Genomic DNA, 27,144 nt, shown 5'->3' with positions numbered 1-27,144 from the left:
ATTTTCAGCAAGGTTTGCCCAAAGAGGACTATACATAATGTTGGGCAATTTGCTTTTTTCTTTCCACTGAGCAATATAGCTTGAATGTCTTTCCATTTTTTTTTTTCCTACTCATTCCTTTAAAGGACAAAATACTATCCTATTTTATGAATGTATTCTATGTTTAACTAGTCCCCTGCCAAAAGACCTGCTGGTTGCTTCTATTCTGTTTGCTGCTGTTGTTACAAACAATGCCACGATGGACAACCTTACCCACTGGGAGTCCATATTTATAGGATAAAATTTTCTAGCCACAGAATTTGTAGGTCAAAGGGCGGGTGATTTTTAAATACTGACAGGCACTGTGCGTGAACCTTCAAACAGGTTAGACCCAGCTCCACTTCCATGTATAAAAGAGAGCAGATCCCTAGCTCCTCATCTGTTCCCTTCAACTGCCCCGCATTCCCATGGAAGTCTGCCTCCATCCACCCAGTTGACTGCCTCCACCTACTAGAAATTTGCAGCAAATTCCCCAGGAACTCTGTTCAGTGGTTCTACCCTGAGTCACACTCGAAAGTACGGACCAAAAAACACCCAGCTCTCTTTGAGACCAAATCAAATGGAATAAAAATAAGAAAGAGTCATTTTGAAATATTGTCCAAGTCGATTCTGTGCTTTGGGAGGACATTTCCCCCCATAAAAAGGGAGAGGTCCTCCCAGCCAAGGACTGTGCATTTTATAAATGATAATGGCAGAGCCACTCAGAGGTGGCGTGTGTTACCTACGCAGAGACACCTGCCAAGGGGACAGAAGGGAGCTGAGATCCAGAATGTGCCTCATAACCCACCAGAAGTGGCATCATTTATAAATGTCTGCCCAGCCAGGGGATCTTTTTCTACTTTTGCACAAAGGTGCCATACAGGTGAGCTGAGGCTCTGGGTGAAGGACCTTTTCTGAAATGTTGGCTTGTGTGAAAAATTCAAAGCCAAACATGTGAAGCCTCCAGGAAGAGGTTGGTACATTTTTTTTTGGTCATGCTGCTTCATGTTCTCTGGATAGGCCCTGATGCTTTGAGGTTCAAGCCTGAGGCTCCTTATCACTGAGTCTCAGATGCTCCCCTGGCATCTTTACTCACAACCTATAGCCGCAGGCTGGTGAGGTGGTACACATCCTGAGAGCCAGGCCTGGCCCAGGAGTACACACTCAGAACAGGATACAGAAATGACTGACATTTGGCCCAAGGTTTTGGGAGTTTCATTTTGGTTTTTAGTACGCTTAAGAGTAGGTCTGATTACCCAGAGAGGGAACAAATTCACATGAGATGGATCTCTTCTCATTTGCAAAGTTGTTGATTCCAGCCCTGGATTGTTTATTCTCAACACTTAGGTGCAGGTGTGGAGGAGCCATTCTGCCTTGGGCAGGCCTGACTTGCCTGGGGTCTTCTGCCACCGGAGGATATGATTACACCTCTGAGGGCCCATCCTCAACCAGGCTGGTGCTCATCCTTGCAGAGAGGGTCCCCCCCCAGGACCCTGCCCATCTCTGAGGCTGGGCCTTCACCAGAGGAGCAGCCACCTCGGCATCTACTCCAAGCATGAGGACCAAGCCCAAGGAAACCTCTCAAAGATCACAGATACAGACATGGTACTACAGGACACCGCCTTAGGGGCCTTCCTTTTCCTTCCCCTAGACCCAAGGATGGGGCAAGTCCAAAGTCAGTTGTGACCCCAGCTGCTCTACATTCAGCTTCCTGGAGACCCACGTGCCCGAGTACATGTCTGTAGCCAGAAGGACCAGACACTGGTAATGTAGCTTCTTGCCTCAGTCCCACCAACAATGAGACTCTAAGTCCTCAGATACACGAGCAGCACAGTAGATGCTCCTTGGCTTTGCCGGAAACCTGACTCCCCTGACTTGCAAAACGGGCTTCTAACACTTTCACCTCTCCCTCCCGTCTCCCTCCCGGGGCTATGGTTAAGGACCAAAGGAAGAGGCAAATGAGAAATGAAAATGCTTTGTGTGTGTGGGTGCTGTTGCTCAGTTGTGTCCGACTCTTTGCAACCCAATGAACTTTAACCCACCAGGCTTCTCTGTCCATGGAATCCCTCCAGGCAAGGATACTGGAGTGGGTTGCCATTTCCTTCTCCAGGGGATCTTCCCGACTCAAACCCAGGTCTCCTGTCCTGGCAGGCAGATTCTTTACCATCTGAGCCACCAGTGTGTTGTTCAGATACTGGCTATAATGATGACTCGACCAGAGTGCTCCATCCGCAGGTAGCTCTGATGGGTGGAGGGAACATAAACCCAGTCAGCTAATCAGTCCTTCCAGGGATTTCCCCAACACAGATATTGAAGGAGACTGCCTTTCTGCCAGCTGTGCTGAGTGCTGAGTCTGGGCTGCTAGTGGCCACCTTGCATCCCCCATGGGGAGAAGACAGTGTTAGAGATGGAAAGAGACACACAGAGCCCCCACTACATCTGGGCCCCTGGATGCAGCTGTGCCTGAAGCCCAAATCCACTCTGGGATTCAGTGTTACGTCAACCACTTCCCTTTTTTTGCTTAGGCAGATTCAACTTGAATGTCTGGTATTTATGACTGAAGAAATTTCAACTATCTCTTGGATGCATTTTAATAATTAATATATTAGTTTTCTAATCATGAAATAAAGTTTTTAAGGGAAAAAATCTTGATAACTTTTAAGTTAGTACAACTATCATGAGGAGGCAGGAGCAGCAGTGAAGAGAAAAATCAAGCAACCTGGGGTCTCGGCCGGTTCCCATGGGAATTACTGCGTAAGCCTGAGCAAATCTCCCAACTTGTCTGAAGGTGAAAGTCACTCAGTCATGTCCAGCTCTTTGCGGCCTCATGGACTATACAGTCCATTGTATTCTCCAGGCCGGAATACTGGAGTGGGTTGCCTTTCCCTTCTCTAGGGGAGCACCCCAACCCAGGCATCGAACCCAGGTCTCCCGTATTGCAGGTGGATTCTTTACCAGCTGAGCCACAATGGAAGCCCAAGAATACTGGAGTGTCTGGACCTCAATAAAACAAAGAATTGGAGTTAACGATGTCTGAAATGTTTACAGTGCTAAACATTTTGATTCTATAAAAGATAATCCAATTAGTCTGATATAAAGTAGTCTTAATAAAGGTTTTTTAAATAAACATTAAGAATAAAGACTTAAAAAAAGAATAAAGACAACAATTTAAAATTGATGTCAAGCATTTATAATAAAATCCTTTAACAAGTTACATATGAGATGCCCTTGGAGTTGGTGATGGACAGGGAGGCCTGGCATGCTGCCAAGGGGTTGCAAAGTGACTGAGTGACTGAACTGAATTGAACTGGTTAAATAAGTTGTAGTGCATTCATATAATGGAATATCGTGTGATTGTGGAAAAGAAGACATTCTTTACATATTGACATGGCCAGTGCCTGAGGCACATTTTTAAGGAAAAGGGCAAAATGCAAGGTGGTTGTGCTGCATGAAAAGGGGACGGGAAAGTCATACAGATGTAATCCCTGTGTGTGCATAACCTGTCTCTTGAAGAATCCCCGAAGACTGGTACCACTGATGCCTCTTTGAAGCCTGGGTCTTATTTTTCACTATAAAACATATCCTTTTATATCTTTGGGATGTGACTGCATTACCTACTCAGTTTTTTTTAATTTTTAATTGAAAGGGTAAGAAATGGCAAATACTATTACATATTGCTTGTTTGATCCTCATGAGGAAGCTGCAAGGCTGGCTAGGAATCCCAAGTACCACTGTGCTATTTACAGATGCAGAAATACACCCAGAGGGTTCACATACTCCAACACAGAGACGCATCCAACCAGCGACAGACATCCGAGTAGTCCCCTCACTCAAGTCTACACAGCCGACAGGCATGGGTTCACCCTCTCACTATAGCACCTACTGCAAAGCTCTGATTGGGGTGAAATTAAAATGGGTCCAGGTAAGGCTCAAGTCAGGGATTACCTCATCACTTATCAGACCACTTTCAGATCTGGAACAAGAGAGGAGGGAGCCAACACCTCCAAAATAAATTGTTTGTATTGATAATTGTTTAATAAAGAGATGTAGATGGTGTGGAGTCATGCCATCCTGACTTGTGATCCAGCCACCTGTAAATCTTCAAACTTCAACGTGTGTTCTGGGGATGCAGTCCTTGGGACTGGATAAAATGCAAATGCTAACTCAGGAGGTCTGGGGTGAGGTCCAAAAGCTCCCAAGTGATGCCTATCCTGATGGTCAAGACCACACTTGGAGTGTAATTCTAGAACCATACCAGCAGTGTGGCAGTCACGCACTGAATACAGCTAGCTTACAATGAAATGTGTTAAAAGCTTAAGATACACACTGGAATTAAATAACTATACCAAATAAAGAAAAAAACCTCATTCATAATTTTTGTCCTGATAATATGCTGAAATAATATTATTAAGTTAAACAGACTCTATTGTTAAAAATTACTGCCACCAGTTTTCTTTTTCTTTTTCTTTAATGTGGCTACTAGAAAATGTAAAAAGATGCATGTGACTCATAATCCTGCTCCAGACTTGCTTCTCCTATAACCTGCATCTCAGGGAGTTTGGGACCACCTCAGTCATCACCCTGGAGTGTCTGCAAGGGTCTGTAAATGAGGCAAGGCCATTTGGGAACTTGGATGGACCACCTATCCCTAACAAATAAAACTTTTGCACAAGTGAAATCTGGGTTAGAGTGAGCAGCTGAAGCATGCTTATCAATGGAACTGTAAGAAAGCATCCGAACAACTGGTTTAGCAGAGATTTTGCAGGAAAAAAACGTAGCCTCGGGAGCGAGTGTGGAAAGGCAGGCGTGAGGTAGTATTGCCGGACAGCCACCCCTGCCAGGTCTGTGCTGTTTGGGGACAGTGGAAGGGGGCAGGTGAGCTCTGCCTTCATTCCACTTAACAGCACTGTCACCCCCATTCTTGAGTCCCATCCAGCTCCTGCATCCCCCAAAGCAGAGGTTCCCTTAAAGCTAAGGAGCCAGGGCCGTCACTAGGCCTTGCTGCAGCCCACAAGGTCTGAAGAGAGCCATCTGTTCGGAAGTGTAATAACAGACCAGTAAAGAAACTAACCAACTCTTTCTGCAGGGCCACAAAGCCATCAGCGTCACCTGGAAGCAAATCCTGAACTCAAACTCTTATTTCTATGTCCAAGATGGGTTCAGTTTTTAGTGACTGGCCCTTCCCGTGTAAGAAGCTCCATTAGTTCATCCCCAGTGAGGGGGGAGAAGGTACCCAGGGCACCGTTCTCCTTAGATCACAGTCTGGGACTAGGCTTCTTTACTTGAAACCCCGGGAAGCTATCACCCAGCCCCAGATAGCTGCAACTTCTTCAGCTCTGCTGCAAAGTCATTCATCCTGGGCCTGTTCCCGCTCTGCACCTGCTTGCTTTCCTCTCCTGAGGTAGCAAGAGAAAGACAAAAGGAAGGGGAAGGCCTGAGACCCACCCCCTAGAGGGTGAGAAGTTTGGGGGTGTTGGGTGGGGGACAGGTGAATGTGTTTATTCCTGAAAGCGCTGTGTGGGCACACGCACTCTCTCCGCAGAGCAACCTCGTCCTTGGCCAGCCCAGCACTCCCCACCTCTCCTGTCTCGGCCAGCCAAGCTCCACCGAGCACTCACCAGGTTTTATTTCCAGCAGCCGCAGTTTCGGATCCTCAGGCGGGTGCAATCGTCTCTTCTTACGCCAGCAGCGGGCAGGGTATGTGTACAGCTGGCCTGGGGCAAGGCCTGTGGACAGAGACGACATAAAGGTTAAAGGCTCCAGGCTAGATGGGGCCTTGGAAACCACCCTGCCTGACCTTCTCAATCACAGTGAGAATGAGGCCCAGAGAAGTGAAGGGGCGTGGCAAGGTAAATGGTGGAACCCAGGCAAAATCTAGGCCCCCTGAGCCCAGGACCCTGGGGCTCTGACTGTTCCACATTGCTGTCTCAGTAGGCACATGCCAAAAGTGAGCCATGATTGTTACCAAAATCAGTTCTGCTCTCTTAGCCTAGGGAGAAGATTAGCAAGACCTCAAACCACAGGAGGGACTTTTCCAGATTTATCCCCATCACGGTGTTTCCAAGGCCGTGTATGTCCAGCTACTGCCCATCAACTGCCCCTCTGCCCAGGCCAAGCAAATGCCCTTCAGGCTGGAGCAGCAGGCATCATTTTGTCTACCTGCGGACAGCCTGGATGGGGAAACATCTCAAGGAAACAGAGTCAGGCTGCCAGATCTCCTACCCGCTGGCTTCTTCCACCCACTGACAGCTGCTGGCAGCTCGCCTAAGCCGAAGGGAGTCCCTGGCAACCTGCTTCAGAATATAAGCCTCTCCTGGGAGCAGGCTCCACGCCTGCACAGCCGGCATATCTGTACATCCCTGTCTGAAGTGAAGTGAAAGTCACTCAGTCGTGTCTGACTCTTTGCGACCCCCTGGACTATACAGTCCATGGAATTCTGCAGGCCAGAATACTGGAGCATTTCCCTTCTCCAGGGGATCTTCCCAATCCCCTGGGATCGAACCCAGGTCTCCCACATTGCAGGAGGATTCTTTACCAGCTGAGCCACAAGGGAAGCCCACATGCCTGCCTTGGCTTTACCAAAAAGAAACAAGCCGGAGTCCTGTGCTGGGCTTATGGATCACATGGTCTCCCAACAGGAACCTCCACTTGGATTTGGCCTTTGACACGAAAGTACCACACCTGCGTCGTATATCAGGCCAAGCACCCCATGAGGAGCCTTCCTGCTCATCAGCCAACACTTTGGGGGCTCACGTGGCACACAGTGTGGCATCCAGAGGCCTTGGAAGAACGTGGACTTCCCACACTAGACCCTGGTCTGTTCCCAGAGAAGAGGGCAGGGAGTGGAGGCTGAGGACAGAGGAAGAGGGCTGAAGACTGGTTAGGTGATCTGCAGATTCAAAAGCCTGGCCGATGCACCCCCAAATAAACCAGCAAGTCAACTGACCCACCCCCACCATTAGAGAGAAAAGCCTGACATCAGAATCCCCAGAACTGGAACTGCAGCTGACACAGAGGAGAATCAAATAAAACATTTGCTGAGTGAGTGAGGGAAAGAATATGTTCCAGCTCATTTTCATGGAGGTCACAACTCCGTCTTCTGTAGATGAGCATGGCACGTGACAACTGTCAGAGACAGGCAGCCCCCTCATAAAAGGGGCCCTTCCTAGACCTCAGACCATGGGTGCAAAACATCAGGACCCTTTTCCCACCTTCTGTCTTCCATTTTGGGGCTTTTAAAGTTAAGAGAGGGCCTTCCCTGGCAGTCCAGTGGTTAAGATTTCACCTTCCAATGGCAGGGCTTGTGGGTTCAATCCCTGGTCAGGGAGCTAAGATTTCACATGCCTCTAAGTCAAAAATCCAAAACATGAAACAAATTATATGGTAACAAAGTCAATGAAGATTTTTTAAATGGTCCACATCAAAAAGTCTTTTAAAAATTAAAAATGATAAAAGCTAAGAGAAAAACTGTCTTCGTTTTTGCATTTTTTAAAGAAAAATCTATAAAAGTTTCACTGTTATACCTCCATTTATTCATTTTTCATTTGTGTTGTCATCTCTACCCATACACTGGTTTGGGTCCAGAGCAGAGGCGACTACTCCAGCATTAAAGGAGACAAAATTTTGCTTTGTTTGAAAAGTGAATGAATTTATGATTCCTATAAATGGGTACATTGAGTTGGAGTCCCTTCCAGATGTTTTGGCCACTGCTGGGGCCGGTGTTCCCCAGGATCCCAGAGAAGGCCAAGTATAAGGGCTGGCCTGCCGCTCCATATCCCAGAACTGGTCCTGTAAAATTCCTCCTCATCTTGGATGAGCAATTCCTTATCCAGGCTGAAGCCAAAAATCACCTGGAGAACTTACTAACACCAATGCCCCAAACCATGCCAGAGGGTGGGGAGCGGGGGGGAACTGAACACCTCTTTGTTTTAACACACTTTATAGACTGTCATAATATCTGACAAAGAAACCCTGAATGTCTAAGCACCAAAGAGTTACTACTTGGATGTTCCTTCTGATGTACCAAGACCAGTCTCATCATTTTTCCAGTAGGTTCCCAAGGTTTCCTGTATTTTTCCCAAGCCATTATCATTAACTGCTTGCTTACTAGACTGTCATCCCCACTGGTTTAATAAGATGCAAGGTGGCAGGAGTCATGTCCATCTCAAGTATCCCCAAAGCTTAGCACAGTGCCTGGCATTCTCAACCAGAATGGTTGAGTTTCAGAAACACAGGAAGTGGATGACCCTTGGCTCCTGCTGTTTCTGACTCCAGGAGACTCCTCCACCTGCCTCCAAACCATCCGAGAGGGACCTGTTGCACTGAACACAGAACCCACCCCACCCACCCAAGAAGGGAGTCTCTGTGCTGTAGGCTCCTTCTTGCCCCACAGGCTGCTTCCCTGGTATTTCCACTCTGACTAAAAACGGGTCCGTGAAAAGGAACTGGTCCTGACCAGCACACTCAAAAAGGTCTAAGTGACTGTAGGTCGAAACCATTAGCCCTTGTCCGAGTCCTCCACCCTCCCTGAGGCTGCCATCACCACACTGCCTGGTCAGTGGCCTTGGGCCACTCAGCTGTAGGTCCATTCTCCCGGGGGAGTCCACTTTAGGAAGTAGTTTGAATGCCCAGAAGAAGGGACTCTTTATTTCCTTCTGTAACTTTCTCTGATGGATGGAGGAGCCCCACGGTGCAGAGGATGAGCACGAGTCCTCATACCCCCATTTGAGTCACCTTGGGAATCTCACCATATCTCTCTGAGCCTGTCTCCTCACCTTAGGATAAAGGTGGTAATAATACCTGCCTTACAAGGACTGTTGGGGGATTAGCTTATATTCAAGAGGAAGCTCTTTATAGCCATGAAGTCTCGTACAGACATCAGTTCTTAATTATCAGGAGTTAGCTGACTTAGACGAGCGCGGACTCTGCCCACATGGCCCCATCTGGCATAACATGACTGCTCTTTGCTCCTCTAGCCACAAGGGGGGCAACAGACTCCCCTTTGATGCCTGTTTCAACTCCTATCAACAAGCAAATGCCCCCAAGAGCTCTCTCAGGGCTCCCGCCCCCTTCCTTGCCCTCCTCCCTGGGCTGACAAGCACCAGGGTGCCTTTATAGGGCCAACACGTTCAGCCCTGGAGTTCCACTTACACAGGGATGAGCAGAGCCCCGTGAGAGTTATGTTGTTTATCTCATTAGAACAGGAGGCACATAACTCAAAGCCCATGTGTCTGTGTGGTAGATGGAGGAGGGGGTGGGGAAGAAGGAGGCACAGCTGCAGCCGGGGAAATTAACCTGAAGGCGGAAGTTTGGGGATGGGGGAAATGAGATGGATATAGAGGAGAGGAAGGCAGGAGACAAGAGGGGTGACCAGCCTTCCCAGTAACCAAGACCACAGCAACCCCTCCATTCACACACCCCACTGAGCAAACTGCTCTGCTATTACTTTGAGCTGAAACTCCAGGCACACTTATATACAAGTGTGAGCATGGCAGACACACACACACACATACACACACACCCACTCAGGAACTCACCCACTGGCTGCGGGAAGAACTGGCTCCATAGGAAAATTCAGCAGGATGAGCTGGGTGCCTGCACATGTAAATTGCTTGTCACATGCAGGGCCTACATTCAGCAGGTGGATCCTGAGCGTTATGAGCCTCTCTGACAGACACAGCATGAGCCATTCAGAATTCAGAAGATGAAATGGGATGGGAATGGATTTGAAAAGAAGAATCACAATATCTTCCTCTTCCCCAGCCCAGAGCTGAGCCGTGGCAGTTCAAGCCCACCCAGAGAAGGGCTCTGCCCACAGCAGCTCAGAGAGGGGCCCGAGGTTCCCTGCTCATTACTTCACAGGACGCACTGCCCCGCTGCTGGTCACTGTTGATGTGACAGAGCTTCACCTTGCCCTTATTTGAAATCAACATCTACCTTCCTGTTGTTTATGCCAGTTTGTCGACCCTTGATCCCAAGAGTGGGCAGGTGTCATCTGCATCCCAAACTCCCATCCCACCCACCTGCTTGGGTTCAGAGGAGAGCCAGCTGAGAGAACAAAGAACTAGAGGGCAACAAGAGTTGAGGAAAGAGGTGGTGACGACACCTGCCCGAGAGCCTGGGACTCTCCACCAAGACAGGGCGTCAGAACTACAGAAGTTGGTATTGAAAAGGGGTCCAGCCCAATCCTTCCAAGCCAGAATAGCAGAGATTCACCAAGGCAGCTGTAGTTTGAAAACCTCCCATATAAGGAACTTGGCACTAGATCAGACCTTACTCGTATTTATTCCCCAAGGCCCACAGATGATGCGTGCACTGTTACTGTTTGTGGCTGAAGATGACAATTTGGACCAAGTCTGCAGAGCTGGAAGGATGAGTAATAAGCCTCAAGTAGAGCTTGAGGGGCAGGGAAGATGTATTTCCCAAGCACGTACAGCTGCGTGTTAACGCAGCTCTTACTTAAGAGCTGCCTGGATCTCATGGACCGTCTCTTCAGTAAAGCATTCCTGAACCATCCCAGGCCACAGTGCCTTTTCTCTTCCCTGAAAGTCTGGAGAACTGGGTACCTGGCACCTCATGCCAGTACCCAGCATGACTCTCTATCTGGCTAGCCAAACATCCCCTTCCATCCTCCCCTCCTACTCTTCTTGGGAGCTCCTCTCTAACATTCAAGTTCAGTGTCCCATGTGACAGGACTGCCTGGGCAAGGTAGACCTCAAATCCAGAATGTTGCCTGCTTCTTCTGGCCCAGAGGTCTCCCCGAAGTCCCTCACTGGTCCCATCACACTCAAAACCTGACACAGCGGAACTTGCCTTGTGCCCCAGTAGTCGCAGCTTTGCCTTCCACTGCAGAGGCGCGGGCTCACTCCCTGGTTGGGGAGCTAAAATCCCACACCCATGCCTTGTGGCCAAAAAGCCAAAACATAAAACAGAAGCAAAATTGTAACAAAATCAACAAAGTCTTTAAAAATGGTCCAGGTCCAAAAAAAATCTTAAAAAAAAAAATAATAATACCTGGCACAGGACAGTAGCTAACATTCACTGAGCTCTTAGTCTGTTCCAGGCTAGCACCTCACAGTCACGGCTATCCCACTGTGACAACAAGCCTACGAGACGTTTAAAGGATGAGGACAGTAGGGTTGACAGTGCTTGACTGGTGCAGGGCCACACAGCTCGTAATGGCAGCCTAGGTCTCAGCCCACACTCAGAACCTGTCCACTATCACTGAGCCAGTCCATTGCCGGTCCATACGCAGCAGGCTTGAAACACAGAGCTCCCATTGCCAAAACACTCAGGAAAAGGACTCTGGCCCTCCTCCCCACCCTCATCAAGCCACTTCTTGTGGAATTTATTTCTCCTTTCCTATCGCATCACCAGCTAAAATTTCTCGTGGGGAAATGCATCTTGGTAATACAAAAACATTACAGTAGAGTATACAAAATGTGCAGAGAATCAGATACTGACTAGGACATTCTTTCTAAACTTGTCAGAAATTTTTACAGTATCAATATTATAACATGAAACAGGAGCTTAGAAGTTATTGAATCTGATTCTTACCAGACATAAGAATTGCCTCTACGCTATCCCTGACTTGAGTCTCCACTCTGGCCTCTGTTTCAACAATTCTAGTCCTTACCCTTCCACGAAGCAGTTTCCTATGCTGTTGAAATATTTTATTGTTAGAAATATGCCTACCAATCTCATCCACCACTGGTGAGAATGCAAAAGGGCTCAACCCTCTGTCTGAGTTTCTGGTGGCTCAGACAGTGAAGAATCCACCTGCCTCGCAGGAGACACACATTTAGTCCCTGAGTGGGGAAGATCCCCTGGAGAAAAAATGGTTACCCACTCCAGTATTCTTGCCTGGAGACTTCCATGGATAGAAGACCCTGGCAGGCTACAGCCCATGGAGTCGCAAACAGTAGGACAGGACTGAGCAACTAACACTATGAAAGAGAATTCGGCATATCTAGCGAAACCGCAGACATGTTGCCCTTTGACCCAGCAATTCCACTTCCAGGAATCTCTATCACAGATTCACACACAAAAATACAAAAATATGCATTCATCATGGTATATTCAATACTAGAAAAAAATGTGAAAGCAAGCCAACGTCCATTATAGGGACCTGGTTGAATAAATAATAGTATAGCCTCATAATGGACTATAATGAAGTTATGGAAAGAAGTGAGGGGAGGAGTAGAGGGAGCAAGGGAGTATACACTGCAATGGAATATATCATTAAGTGAAAAACGTAAGGTAGAGAATAGTGTGCATATTATGTTATCATTTCTTTAACAAATGGGGATATATACACACACAGATGTATACATACTGTGTTTTTACATGGGTTTTTTTTTTAATGGAGAGAAAAACCAAAAACTATTTTTTAAAGTTACTTACAGATAGAACAAAAATAATAATAATAATAGTAACAAGAAGAAAAGAAAGTTGTCTTTTCTTAGAAAAGGAAAAGAAAATAGAGGAAAGGAACAGGACAAAAGAACAGAGATAGAAGAGGGCTCAACTCTCTCTCTGAATATACCATGCTTTGTAGATTTGACTCTAAAACCAATAAATATTTGATATTATTACACAGGAAAATTAAAATATAAAAGCAAACTAAGATCATGGCATCTAGTCACATCACTTCATGGCAAATAGATAGGGGAAATAAGGAAACAGTGGCAGATTTTATTTTCTTGGGCTCCAAAATCACTGAAGACAGGGACTACAGTTATGAAATTAAAAGACTCTTGCTTCCTGGAAGAAAACTATGACAACCCTAGACAGTATATTAAAAAGCAGAGACATCATTTGGATGACAAAGGTTCATATAGTCACAGCTATGATTTTTCCAGCAGTCACATATGGATGTAAGAATTGGATCATAAAAAGGCTGAGCACCAAAGAATTGATGCTTTCTTACTGTGGTATTGGAGAAGACTCTTGAGAGTCCCTTGGACTGCAAGGAGATCAAATCAGTCAAACCTAAAGCAAATCAACCCTGAATATTCATTAGAAGGACTGATGCTGAAGCTGAAGCTCCAATCCTTTGGCCATCTGATGCGAAGTGCCTCCTCACTGGAAAAGACTCTGATGCTGGGAAAGATTGAGGGCAGGAGGAGAAGTGGGTGACAGAGGATGAAATGGTTGGATGGCATCAATGTACATGAATTTGAGCAAACTCTGGGAGATAGCGAAGGACAGGGCAGCCTGGTGTGCTGCAGTCCATGGGGTCACAAAAAGCAGGACACACCTTAGTGATTGAACAAGAAAAGCAAACATCTGCCTCTGGCTAAGATGCATATCAAGAGCCAGGCTTACCTTCCCACCTGAAGCCAAAATAGAAAAAAAAAGAAACAAGATTTTTCAAGACACTGGACATCAGACGATGAAGGACGGTGATCCTTTAGATACAGAAAATGAGCAAGGTGAGCCCTGTGATTGCCCCAGCTTACTTGCTTGGGAGAGTCTCCAGAGCGCAGCACATGGAGGGGGAACATGGGTGGAACTCAGCTGATTCCTGAGTTGAAGAGAAAGAGCTGAGAGTCTGGGAAGACCAAGGTGACTAGAATTCAAGGAAAAGAATAGTAAACAGGGATTTCTCTGGTGGTCCAGTGGTTAAGAACTTGCCTTCCAATGCAGAGCACGTGAATTCAATCCCTGGTTGTGGGAACTAAGATTCCACATGCCGAAGAGCAATTAAGTCCGTGTGCCACAGCAAAAGAAAGCCCATGTGCCACCATGCAGAGGCCACCATGCAGAGCCCATGTGCTGCGACAAGACCTTGTGCAGCCAAAATTTAAATAAATGAATACACAACTTTAAAATAATTAAAACAAAAAAGAACAGCAAACACAAGAAAGCTGCTCAGAGAAAGAACTGTGGAGATACACAAAGGGTCTCCTTCAAGTATTCAGCTCAGTATTGATCGCAGCATGCTTGTGAGGAAACTACTAAATGCAAGAGAAGAACCACCTGAAAAAACATAAGTGGGCCTGGTGTGCACTAGGGGCTGGGAACAGTCTGTTCCCACCAGCACATTGGAAAAGCCTCATGATTCATGGAGCACTGGGTAGGGTACAGAGAATGGTCTTGCCTTGCTAATGGGGAATTAGCCCTAGATTAAGCACTGTTCAAGTTAAAAGTAAGCCAGGAAAAGATCAAACTGTTTCCAAGTAACTTGACAGTGACCCAAAACAAAGTTCCAGAATATCTATAGAAATAAAAAAATACACACAGTACCCAGCAAGGTAAAATTCACAATGTTGGGCATCCAATTCAAAATTACAAGCCATGTAAAGAAGCTAAAAAATGGCCTACAATGGGGGGTGGGGGGGTGGGTGGGGGAACCAATTAAAGCCAACCCAGAATTGACACTGATGTTAGAATTAGCAGAAAGACACTAAAACAGTTATTATTTATAGTCTACATGTTTAAAAGCTTAAAACAGTCTGTTTTAAAAGACTCAAATTTAACTTATAAAAATGAAAACTACAATGTGTGAGATTAAAAACATACTGGATGGAATTAAGGTCAGATTAGACATTGGAGGAAAAAAGATTAGAACACTTAAAAACATAGCAATAGAAACTATCTAAAAAATCCATGAGAAAATGAGAATTTTTAAAAAAAAGCAGAACACCACAGTGGGACAACTTCAAACAACCTACTATGTGTCTAATTAGCATCCCTAAAGAGAAGAGAGGGAAGAAAAAATATCTGCAGAAACAGGGCTGGATATTTTCACAGTCTGATGAAAACTATAAACCTGCAGTTCTAGCAGAACTAAGTATAAGAAGCATGAGAAAAACTGTAGCAATGTACATCATAATCAGAATTGCTCAAAAACATTGATAAAGAGAAAACATTAAAAGCAGCCAGAGAAAAGAGCTCTATTACAAATAAAGGAACAAAGATAAGGATGATTTCTCATGAGAAACTCTGCAAGCAAGAAAACAGTAGTTCAATCATTGTAATACTGAAAAGGAAAAAAGAAATGTGTCAATTTAGAGACTATACTTGGCAAAAATAACTTTTAAAAAACTAAGGCAAGCTAAAGATATTTTCAGATACATAAAAGTTGAAAGAATTAATCATCAACAGACTTAGACTACAAGAAATGTTAAAAGAAAAACTTTAGGCAGAAGGAAATTGATCCTAGATCTAATTAAGGATCTACACAAAGAAATAAAGAACATTAGAAATGACTTTTAGTATATCAGTAATCATATAAGAAGTTTTTCTTATTATTCAAAATTCTTTAAAAGATGTGGACTAAACAAAATAATCACAATGTAATATGAGGTTTACACCAAAATGTATGACAGCAATGCACAAAGGTCAATAGTCAATACTTCTATGTTAAAGTACACTTGTATTAGTTTCCAAATGCTGCTGCTGTAAAGCATCACCACAGAGAGTCTTAAAACAATATGAATTTATTATTTTACAATTCCAGAGGTCAGAATTCCAAAATTAGTCTTACTGAAAGAGCTAACATCACGGTGTGAGCAGAACTGCATGCCTTCAGGAGGCTCTGAGGGAGAGCCTACTTCCTTGCCTTTGCAGACTTCTAGATGCCACTTACACTCGTTGGATGGCAGCCCCTTCCTCTGTCGCATCGCTTCAGCTTCTGCTTCTGCTGTCACATGTCCCACTCTGACTCTGACCATCCTGCCCCCTCTTTTAAAGACCCTTATGATTACACCTGGGCCCATTTGAATAATCTAGGATAAGCTCTCTATATCAAGTTCATTAACTTAATCACATTAACAAAGTCCTTTTTTGCCATGTAAAATAACGTGTTCACAGGTTCCAGGGATTAAGCTATGTGCATCTTTGGGGTCAGTCGGTCAGTTCAGTTGCTCAGTCGTGTCCGACTCTTTGTGACCCCATGAATTGCAGCACGCCAGGCCTCCCTGTCCATCACCATCTACTGGAGTTCACTCAAACTCACGTCCATTGAGTCAGTGATGCCATCCACCCATCTCATCCTCTGTCGTCCCCTTTTCCTCCTGCCCCCAATCCCTCCCAGCATCAGAGTCTTTTCCAATGAGTCAACTCTTCGCATGAGGTGGCCAAAGTACTGGAGCTTCAGCTTTAGCATCATTCCTTCCAAAGAACACCCAGGATTGATCTCCTTTAGAATGGACTGGTTGGATCACCTTGCAGTACAAAGGACTCTCAAGAGTCTTCTCCAACACCACAGTTCAGAAGCATCAATTCTTCGGCGCTCAGCTTTCTTCACAGCCCAACTCTCACATCCATACGTGACCACTGGAAAAACCATAGCCTTGACTAGATGGACCTTTGTTGGCAAAGTAATGTCTCTGCTTTTGAATATGCTATCTAGGTTGGTCATAACTTTTCTTCCAAGGAGTAAGCATCTTTTAATTTCATGGCTGCAGTCACCACCTGCAGTGATTTTGAAGCCCAAAAAAATAAAGTCTGACACTGTTTCCACTGTTTCCCCATCTATTTCCCATGAAGTGATGGGACCAGACGCCATGATCTTCATTTTCTGAATGTTGAGCTTTAAGCCAACTTTTTCACTCTCCTCTTTCACTTTCATCAAGAGGCTTTTTAGTTCCTCTTCACTTTCTGCCATAAGGGTGGAGTCATCTGCATATCTGAGGTGATTGATATTTCTCCCAGCAATCTTGATTCCACCTTGTGCTTCTTCCAGCCCAGCATTTCTCATGATGTACTCTGCATATAAGTTAAATAAGCAGGGTGACAATATACAGCCTTGGTGTACTCCTTTTCCTATTTGGAACCAGTCTGTTGTTCCATGTCCAGTTCTAACTGTTGCTTGCTGACCTGCATATCGGTTTCTCAAGAGGCAGGTCAGGTGGTCTGGTATGCCCATCTCTTTCAGAATTTTCCACAATTTATTGTGATCCACACAGTCAAAGGCTTTGGCATAGTCAATAAAGCAGAAATAGATGTTTTTCTGGGACTCTCTTGCTTTTTCTATGATCCAGTGGATGTTGGCAATTTGATCTCTGGTTCCTCTGCCTTTTCTAAAACCAGCTTGAACATCTGGAAGTTCACATTTCCAAGGCAAACCATTCAATATCACAGTAATCCAAGTCTATGCCCCAACCAGTATTGCTGAAGAAGCTGAAGTTGAACAGTACTATGAAGACCTACAAGACCTTTTAGAACTAACACCCCAAAAAGATGTCCTTTTCATTATAGGGGACTGGAATGCAAAAGTAGGAAGTCAGGAAACACCTGGGGTAACAGGCAAATTTGGCCTTGGAATGCGGAATGAAGCAGGGCAAAGGCTAATAGAGTTTTGCCAAGAGAATGCACTGGTCATAGCAAATACTCTCTTCCAACAAAACAAGAGAAGACTCTACACATGGACATCACCAGATGGTCAACACCGAAATCAGATTGATTATATTCTTTGCAGCCAAAGATGGAGAAGCTCTATACAGTCAGCAAAAACAAGACCGGGAGCTGACTGGCTCAGATCATGAGCTCCTTATTGCCAAATTCAGACTTAAATTGAAGAAAGTAGGGAAAACCGCTAGACCATTCAGGTATGACCTAAATCAAATCCCTTATGATTATACAGTGGAAGTGAGAAATAGATTTAAGGGCCTAGATCTGATAGATAGAAGGCCTGATGAACTATGGACTGAGGTTCATGACATTGTACAGGAGACAGGGATCAAGACCATCCCCATGGAAAAGAAATGCAAAAAAGCAAAATGGCTATCTCGGGAGGCCTTACAAATAGCTATGAAAAGAAGAGAGGCGAAAAGCAAAGGAGAAAAGGGAAGATATAAGCATCTTAATGCAGAGTTCCAAAGAATAGCAAGAAGAGATAGGAAAGCCTTCCTCAGTGATCAATGCACAGAAATATAGGAAAACAACAGAATGGGAAAGACTAGAGATCTCTTCAAGAAAATTAGAGACACCAAGGGAACATTTCATGCAAAGATGGGCTCGATAAAGGACAGAAATGGTATGGACCTAACAGAAGCAGAAGATATTAAGAAGAGGTGGCAAGAATACACAGAAGAACTGTACGAAAAAGATCTTCACGACCCAGATAATCACGATGGTGTGATCACTCACCTAGAGCCAGGCATCCTGGAATGTGAAGTCAAGTGGGCCTTAGAAAGCATCACTATGAACAAAGCTAGTGGAGGTGATGGAATTCCAGTGGAGCTATTTCAAATCCTGAAAGATGATGCTGTGAAAATGCTGCACTCAATATGCCAGCAAATTTGGAAAACTCAGCAGTGGCCACAGGACTGGAAAAGGTCAGTTTTCATTCCAATCCCAAAGAAAGGCAATGCCAAAGAATGCTCAAACTACCGCACAATTGCACTCATCTCACACGCTAGTAAAGCAATGCTCAAGTCTTTGGGGTAGGATAGTATTATTCTGTTTACCACCATACTATTGTAGAGTCCTTACACTATTCACCAAGCAGTATAATATCACTTGAAGGTAAACTATAATTAGTTAAATACACATACCATAAACACCAAGCAAATATTAAAATAACAAAAGAAAGAGTTTTAGTTAATAAGCCAAAAAATGAGAGAAAATGGAGTCAAAAAAATTTAATTAACCCCTGAAAGAAAATGAGAAAAAAGGAAACAAACAGATGGATAAATAGGAAACAAATAGCAAAATGATTTTTTTATAGTTAGAATTTAAACCTAACTATAAAAATAATCACATTAAATTTAAATGGTGTAAATACCCAAATTAACAAAACAAAGATCATCAAATTACGTTTAAAAAGCAAGACATAGCCAAATACTACCTATTAAAAAATCTACTTTTAACATAAAGTCTCAAATAGGTTAAAAGTAAAAGATGAAAAAAAAACCACCATATTAATGCTAATCAAAGTAGAATTGGAATGGTTATATTAATATTAGAGAAAGCAAATTCCAAAATAAAGAATATTAACAGATTTCAAGGGTCATTACAAAATGACAAAGCAATCAATTTATCAAGAGAACATAATAATCCTAAATGTTTATGTATCTAATAATAGAGTTTCAAAATATATGGAGCAAAAACTAAAAGAATCACCAGACAAAATAGTAAAACTCACAATTACAGTCAGAAATTTCAATTTACTCTCTTGATAATTTACAGAACAAATATAAAAATTGGTAAAAATGTAGAAAATTTGAACAGTACTATCAATAACTTGATTTAATTGATATTTATAGGACATTTCAACTAACAACAGGAAAATACACATTCTTTTCCAGATTAAAGAGAACACTTATCCATGACAGGCCATATTCTGGGCCATAAAACAAGTCTCAGTAAATTTAAAAGGATCCAAGTCATACAGAGCATTCTCTGACCATATGGTATTAAAGTAGAAATAAATAAAAGGCATATCTCTGGAAAATCTCCCAACTGTTTGGAAACTAAATAACATACTTCTAAATAATTTATGGACAAAGAAGAAATAAAATGGGAAATTAGAAAACATTTCAATTGAATAAAATGAAAACAATACCAAAATTTATGAAACGAGGCTAAAGAATGAGCTAAACTCTCGTTCTTAGGGAGAAATTATATTACAAAAGAAGAAAGACTGCAAATCATTGACTTCAGTTTCTACTTTGAGAAATAAGCAGAAGAGCAAATTAAATCCAAAGTAAAACAGAAGAAAGGAAAACTAAAGATCAGAAACTGTAAAATATAAAACAGAAAAATTTGAGAAAATCACTTCCACCAAGAGCTATTTCTTTCAAGAAATCAATAAAATTGATAAACCTTTAATCAGACTGATCAGGTGAAAGAAAAAATTCAAATTTACCAATATAAGGAATAAGAGAGGATATACCACAACAGATCCTACACATAATAAAAAGATCCTACAACAACAGTGTGAACAATCTTATGCAACTCATTTTGCATAACTTAGATGAGATGGACATGTCCCTTTAAGTCACAAACTACCAAGGGTCACTGAAGATGAAATAGCCTGAATACCCCTATATATCTATTAAAGAACTTAAATTTAGGACTTCCCTAGTGGCACAGTGGTTAAGAATCCACCTGCCAGTGCAAGGGAGATAGGTTCTATCCCTGGTCCGGGAAAATTCCACATGCTGCCAAGCAGCTAAGCCCATGTGCTACAACTACTCAGCCCAAGTGCCACTGCTCTTAAGAGCCGTGCACTCTGGGGCCTGGAAGCCACAACTACAGAGCCTGCATGCTGCAGCTACTAGTAGCAATTCTACATATAAATCCTTCCAGAAAACTGAAAAGGAGAGAATATTTCCCAACTCATTAAATGAAGCCAACACCATCCAAATACCTAAACCAGAGACACAACAAGGAGAAGAAAAAAAAAAACCTATAGACTAACATCTGTCATAAAGATAGATGCAAAAGTTCTAATTAAACTTTAGCAAAGTGAACCTGCCAATATATAAAAAGGATAACATGTCATGACAAAGTAGGGTTTATCCTAGAAATGCAATGTTAGTTTAACATTCAAAAATCAGTCAGTATAATTCATCATATTAACAATTAACAAAAGCAAAATCACATAATCATCTCAATAGACTCAGCAAAATCAATTGACGAAAACAATACCAAATACTGATTTAAATAACTGTCAAAGTAGAGATAGGAGCATCCTCGATTTGATAAAGAGCAACTATAAAGAACCTATAGCTGGGACTTTCCCGGCAGTCCAGTGGTTAAGACTCCATGCTTTCACTGCAAGGGGCCAGGGTTAGATCCACGGTTGGGGAACTAAGATCCTACATGCCGTGTGGTACAGCAAAAAAAAAAAAAACTACAGCTAGCATCATACTTAAAGATGAAAGAACGAATGTTCTCACCTTAGGATCAGGAACAACAAAAGGATGTTCACTCTTACCACGTTTACTTAATATTGTCCTGGACATTCCAGTACAATACTTGTTATTTTGCATAGATAGTACTTGTCATTTTACATAGACAATATGTTACTTTACATAGACAAGTGAAATAAATAAAGCTTTGTTCATTCACTAGCATAATCAACTATAGGGAAAATGCTATGCAATCTATAGAAAGCTACCAGAATAAATGAGTATAGCAATAAATGAGTTATAGGACACAAGTGAATACACAAAAATAATTGCATTTCTGTACACTAGCAAAGAAAAACCAGAAAATTTAAATTTTAAAAATCTACTTATAATATCATCAAAAATATTAAGTATATAGAGATAAAGCTGACAAAAATGTGAAAGACCTGTACACTGAAAACTAAAAGTGATTGATCAGAAAAATTAAAAAGAATAATACTAAATGGGGAGATACATTACATCCATGGGTTAGAAGATTCAACATTAAGAAATGTCAGTTTTCCCCAAGTTGATCTAGAGACTCCACACAATCTCAATCAAAATTCCATGTGTTTTGTAGAAACTGACAAACTGATTATAAAATTCCTATGGAAGCGCAAAGAACCTAGAGTAGCCAAAACAACTTCAAAACAGAAGGACAAATTTGGAGAGGTCTTGAATCTAATATATATAAAGAACTATCTATTTTCGTTTATAAGAAAACCAACAAACAACCCAATTTTAAAATAGTCTAAGGGTTTGAACATTTTACCAAAGGATGGTAAAATAAGCACATATAAAGATCTTCAACATCATTAATTAGGGAAATACAAAGTAAAACCACAATGAGATACCACTGTATAAAAATAAGAATAGCTAAAACTTTAAAAAGTTGACCATACCAAGTGTTAGTGAGAATATAAAGGAACTGGAACTCTTGTACATTGTTGGGGTGGATATAAAATCATACAACCACTTTGAAAAACAGCCTGACAGTTTCTTAAAAGGTAAAATACAGACCTTCCTTATAGCCAGTACACTCCTAGGTACTTTACCAAGGAGAAATGAAAGTATATGTCCATGTGAAGGCCTACACACAAATGTTCACAGCAGCTCTATTTATAACAGCCAAAAACTAAAAACAAATCAAAATGTCCACCAACAGAGGAATAAACTGTGATGTAGCCATATAATAGAATATTACTCAGCATAAACAACAAATAAATCATTGATACATGCTAGAGCATGGATGATTTCAAAATAATTATGCTGAGTGAAAGAAGTCAGGACCCTATCCACCAGTCACCAAAAAAAGAAGTACATACTGTATGATTCTAGTAGAGAAAGCATGACTGGGGCTTGGGAGAGATGAAGGATAGAGGGAGGAGGAAGAAAAGGGGGGATGGATTACAAGTGACACAGGGAAGCTTTGGGGAGTCATGGATATGTTCATTATATTGATTGTGGTGATGGTTTCACAGGTATATACATGTTAAAACATCAAATTGCACATGTTAAATATGTGCAGATTGCTGTATGTCAGTTATAATTCAATAGAGCTGTTAACTTTTTTTTTTTTTTTTAATAAAAAAAGCAACCCAGGGACTTCTGCTTCTGGAAAGATAGAGTAGATATACTCTCCCATATTCCTCCCATTAAGCCCAACTAAAACTCCTAGACATTGTTTGTACAACAAAAATAAGATACTGAAAGGTAAAGAGAATGACCAGCTAGGGACTTTCAGACCCAAGAAATGACAGGGCAGCAAGTTTTGGGCATTTGTTTGTTTTGTTTTATACAAGCCAGACTGAGTTGTAGAAAAGCTGATTATCCAGAAACACCAACAAACGTAGACCCAAAAAGCCCCAAGGAAATCCTGCTCTCTCTAGCTGAAGGACCAGGGAAGAGCCAGCCCAGCAGGACATCCTAATATCCTTGCTGGTTTAGTGTCAGAGGAGGGCAAGTGACACTCCATGGCGTCAGTGGAGGCTGTATAGGGACCAGTAATAAGGCATGCTTCCTCCTCCCAACTAGGGTGGCATTGGTGAAGGCTTAGTGGGGAGTCTGAACTCCCACCTCCACCCAGCAATAATGAGGTACTCCTCCCCGCTGGGGTGTCAACAGAGACTGAACGGGGACCCTGGACTTCCACATCCATCCGACAATAACAAGGAGCACCTCTCTTCTCCTGTCGGCACAGCGTCAGAGGAGGTGTGTGAAAACAGATTTAAGTGACATCTGGAGTCTCACAACATTACAGCCAACATGTCCAGGATTCAATCAAAATCAGTCCTATGAAGAACCAAGAACGTCTCAACTTGAGTGAGAAAAGACAACAGACACCAACACCGAAACACCACCGCTTGGTAGAACTGTCTGAGAAGAGTTTTGAAGTCACCATCACAAGAATGTTCCAAACAAATAATTGTTAGTGCCTGAGACAAATGGAAAACTACAAAGTCCCACAAAGAAATAGAAGATATAAAGAAGAACCAAATGGAGATTTTAGAGCTGAAAAAGATGATAACAGGAACAAAACAGACCCTCAGTGAAAGGGCTTAACAACAGAATGGATAGAACAGATAGAAGAAGTCATGAACCTGGAGAGAATATAACAGAGGTGACCCAATAGACTTGAAAAAAAGGAAGGAAGGAGGAGGGGAAGAAGGAAGATGCAGAGAGAAGGGAGCCTGGGGGACTTCTGAGTCTATAACAAAAGATTTAACATTTTGAAGTCCCAGAATTTTCTTTCCTAGTGGAATCCCAGAAGAAGAAGGCGAAAAGAGTGACACTAAAACTTATAATCAAAGAAATAATGGTTGAAAAATTTCCAAATTTGGCAAAAAAAAAAAAATATATATATATATATATATATATATAAATACCTACAGATTCAAGAAGCTGAGCAAATTCTGAAAAGGATAAACTCAAAGAAATCTACACCAAGACATATCAAAATCAAATTTCTGAAAACTAACAAACAAAAGCTTTCAAAATCAATGAGAGAAAAATGACACCTCACTTTCAAGAGAAAATAATTTGAATGATGGCAGATTTCTCATCACAAACTACTGAGGCTGAAAGGAAGAAGGAAGACAATTTTTAAGTGTTAAAATAAAAGGACTATCATCCCAGAATTTTATATCCAACAACAAAATAAATGTCCTTCAGGAATGAAGGGTGAAATTCCCTGGTGTCCCAGTGGTTAGGACCCTATGCTTCACTGCAGGGGGCACAGGTTTGATCCGTGATCAGGGAACTAAGATCTCCTATCTTGTGTTCAGTTCAGTTCAGTCGCTCAGTCGTGTCGGACTCTTTGCAACCCCATGAATCGCAGCACACCAAGCCTCCCTGTCCATCACCAACTCCTGGAGTTCACTCAGATTCACGTCCATCAAGTACGGCATGGCCAAAAACAAATACCAAAAAAAAAAAGGAATAACAGGAAAATCAAGACACTGTCAGAAGAAGGAAAACTAAGAGTTGTTTCTATCAGACCTACTTTAAAAGAATGGTTAAAGAAAACACTTAATCAGAAAGGGATTATAAAAGCAGGCATCTTGGGGCATCAGAAAGAAAGAAGCAACGGCAAAAGAGCAAAGATAGTGAATGCAATAGACGCTTCTCTTAAGGTTTCTAAATTATGTTTGGCAGTTGAAGCAAAAATTAGAAGCCTGTCTGATGTGGTTTTCAATGTATGTGGAGGAAATGTTTAAGATGCTATATTACAAATGCAAGAGGGTAAAGGGACTTAAATGAAGAGAGAAGAGGCGGGTGTGACTATCAAAGGGCAGGACGAGGAAGGTCTTTGTGGTGATGGAATAGTTTTGTATCTCAATTGTGGTGGTGGTTCCATAAATCTATACATGTGATAAAATGGCACAGAGCTACCCACATACATGTCAGCAGTGTCACTTTTCTGGTTTTGATATTGCGCTGTAATTCACAAGATGTATCCCTTAGGAGAAACTGGGTGAAGGGCACAAGGGCCTCTCTCTGCACTATGTTTACAACTTCCTGTCTATCTACAATTATTTCAAGATAAAAAGTTAATTTTAAAAAGACAAGGTAATTACATAAAATTAAAAAAAAAAAACAGTAAAACCTAAGAAGTGAAAGCAAAAATGAAACAAATAAATCCAACTATGTATTGAGTTAGTACCTCAAACACACTGAGGAACTATTTCAAGCGACCTTAAAACACAGTAATTTGACTCTACATCCTTAATAGGAAATATGCTAAAGACAACAAAAAAACTGCAAAGAAAGAAATAAAAACTTATACCATTTCAGTCACCTTATTGCTGGTAGTCTCAGTTTATTCTGATATTGTTGTGGGTCTATTGCAGAATAAAGCAAAAAAACTATGCTGGCATCATAAAGAGCCAGTATTCTTTTCAGTGTGGGAGACAGGAGATAGAGAATGAAGACAGTTAAGTTAAAACTGGGTAAAACTGAATTGAATGGGCTATATCAGTAAATTTAACAATGTGTTTTCTCTTAAAAAGAGAAACAAGAAAAAAGAAACAAGAAATCATATTTCTTAGTTCTGCTCACTGAAAAGTCCTAGAGTCAACAACCAGCCCAGGAGCAACAGGCACCACCAGACTGTAGTCTTCAAATAATAGTCTTACAAAGAGGAAATGGGGCTTCTTAAAGAAACAGCTGATTCAGGGTCTGGGGCAGGATGTGCACATGATGAGCCTGAAACATCTGTCCCAAATTTAGGATAGCAAGGATGCTACAGAAACTACTAGGCTGTTTCAGCACACTAGCATTGGACATAAACCCTACTGTCCAAAGTGAAAGTGAAAGTCGCTCAGTTGTGTCTGACTGTTTGCGTCCCCATGGACTATACACGGCCCATGGAATTCTCCAGGCCAGAATACTGGAGTGGGTAGCTGGTCCCTTCTCCAGGGGATCTTCCCAACCCAGGGATCACACCCAGGTCTCCCACATTGCAGGCGGATTCTTTACCAGCTGAGTCACAAGGGAAGCCCAAGAATACTGGAATGGGTAGCCTATCCCTTCTCCAGCAGATCTTCCCCACCCAGGAATCAAACCGGGGTCTCCTGCATTGCAGATAGATTCTTTACCAAATGAGCTGTCCAAAGATGGGGGGCAATTTAAGCATTGATAAGAATAATAGCTGCAATGGATTAAAATTATCCAATATGTTTAAGTCTGTGGATTCATGATGGTACTCAAGATAATCATAATAACTTTATTGATTATCTTTGGAGAATACAAGGGAGCCACCTCATTATTTTGAAAACTGATAACTAAAGGGGGAAAATTGGAGAAGGAAATGGCAACCCACTCCAGTGTTCTTGCCTGGAGAATCCCAGGGACAGAGGAGCCTGGTAGGAGGCCATCTATGGGGTCACACAGAGTCAGACACGACTGAAGCAACTTAGCAGCAGCAGCAGCAAAGGAGGAAAATAATTTATCCATACTTTCATATGTGCACTATACCCCACAATAACGAAAATTTTAATAAGGAGATGCTTCTCTTCATAAATGATATAGACCTAATAAATGAAGAAATAATGATAGCCTCAAATTGAATGCCACCATTTCTGAACCTTAATAAAATAAAGCATCTAGGCAATTTTCATCAAGGGCTGCTAACATCAATAAAAGAGAAATACCCAGAACCCATGAGGCTCCTGATGAAAGCACACATCACCACTTAGGAACTGTTCTTGCCCCAAAATTGAACCTGAATCTGTTTTTACCAATTCACAGGAATAACACCATGGGGATGCAATCAGAAAATCCAGACTCTGGGAAACCCTACAGAGCAAACAACCCAGTTTCTTCCACAAGTAACAAGTGAGAGAGAGAGAGAGACCTACAGATTTAAGGAGACTTAAGAGACACATCAGCCAAGTTTAATGTAGAGGTCCTATTTGGATCCTGATTTCAATTACACAGAGAAATAAATGTTTAACAAATATTTGATGCTATTAATGTCTCATTTTTAACTTTGAGTTTTGATAGATATGGCTGGTATATTTGCTTATGTTCTTACCATTTAGAGATACAGACTGAAAATTTTACAGATGAAATAATATTGCTGTCTTGATTTGCTTCAAAATAACCTGGGTTCAAGGAGGAAAGTGGAAGGTGAGTATTAATGAAATGAATGGCTATGAGCTGATCACTGTTGAAGCTGGGTGAACAATACGCAGAAATTTACTTTACCCTTCTCTCCACTTCTGCATGGCTTTGAAACCTTTTATAATAATTCTTTTTAATGTACCAATATAGAGCCAGAAAA

At 42.3% G+C, this 27,144-nt stretch overlaps 1 protein-coding gene across 1 annotated transcript in view; it reads right to left on the bottom strand.

Annotated features, from left to right (window-relative positions):
* The window catches only part of DPF3 (double PHD fingers 3), a 288,545-nt gene that overhangs the window by 144,939 nt on the left and 116,462 nt on the right, over positions 1–27,144 (bottom strand). The window contains exon 3 of the mRNA XM_005686036.3: positions 5,637–5,744. Within this exon, the coding sequence (XP_005686093.1) occupies positions 5,637–5,744 (108 nt within the window). The remainder of the gene's footprint in view (positions 1–5,636; positions 5,745–27,144) is intronic.

This window comes from Capra hircus, chromosome 10 (genome assembly GCF_001704415.2).
Source record: "Capra hircus breed San Clemente chromosome 10, ASM170441v1, whole genome shotgun sequence".
NCBI lineage: Eukaryota > Metazoa > Chordata > Mammalia > Artiodactyla > Bovidae > Capra > Capra hircus.
The sequence above is the reverse complement of the archived record's forward strand: the minus strand, read 5'-3'. Positions and strand labels throughout refer to the sequence as shown.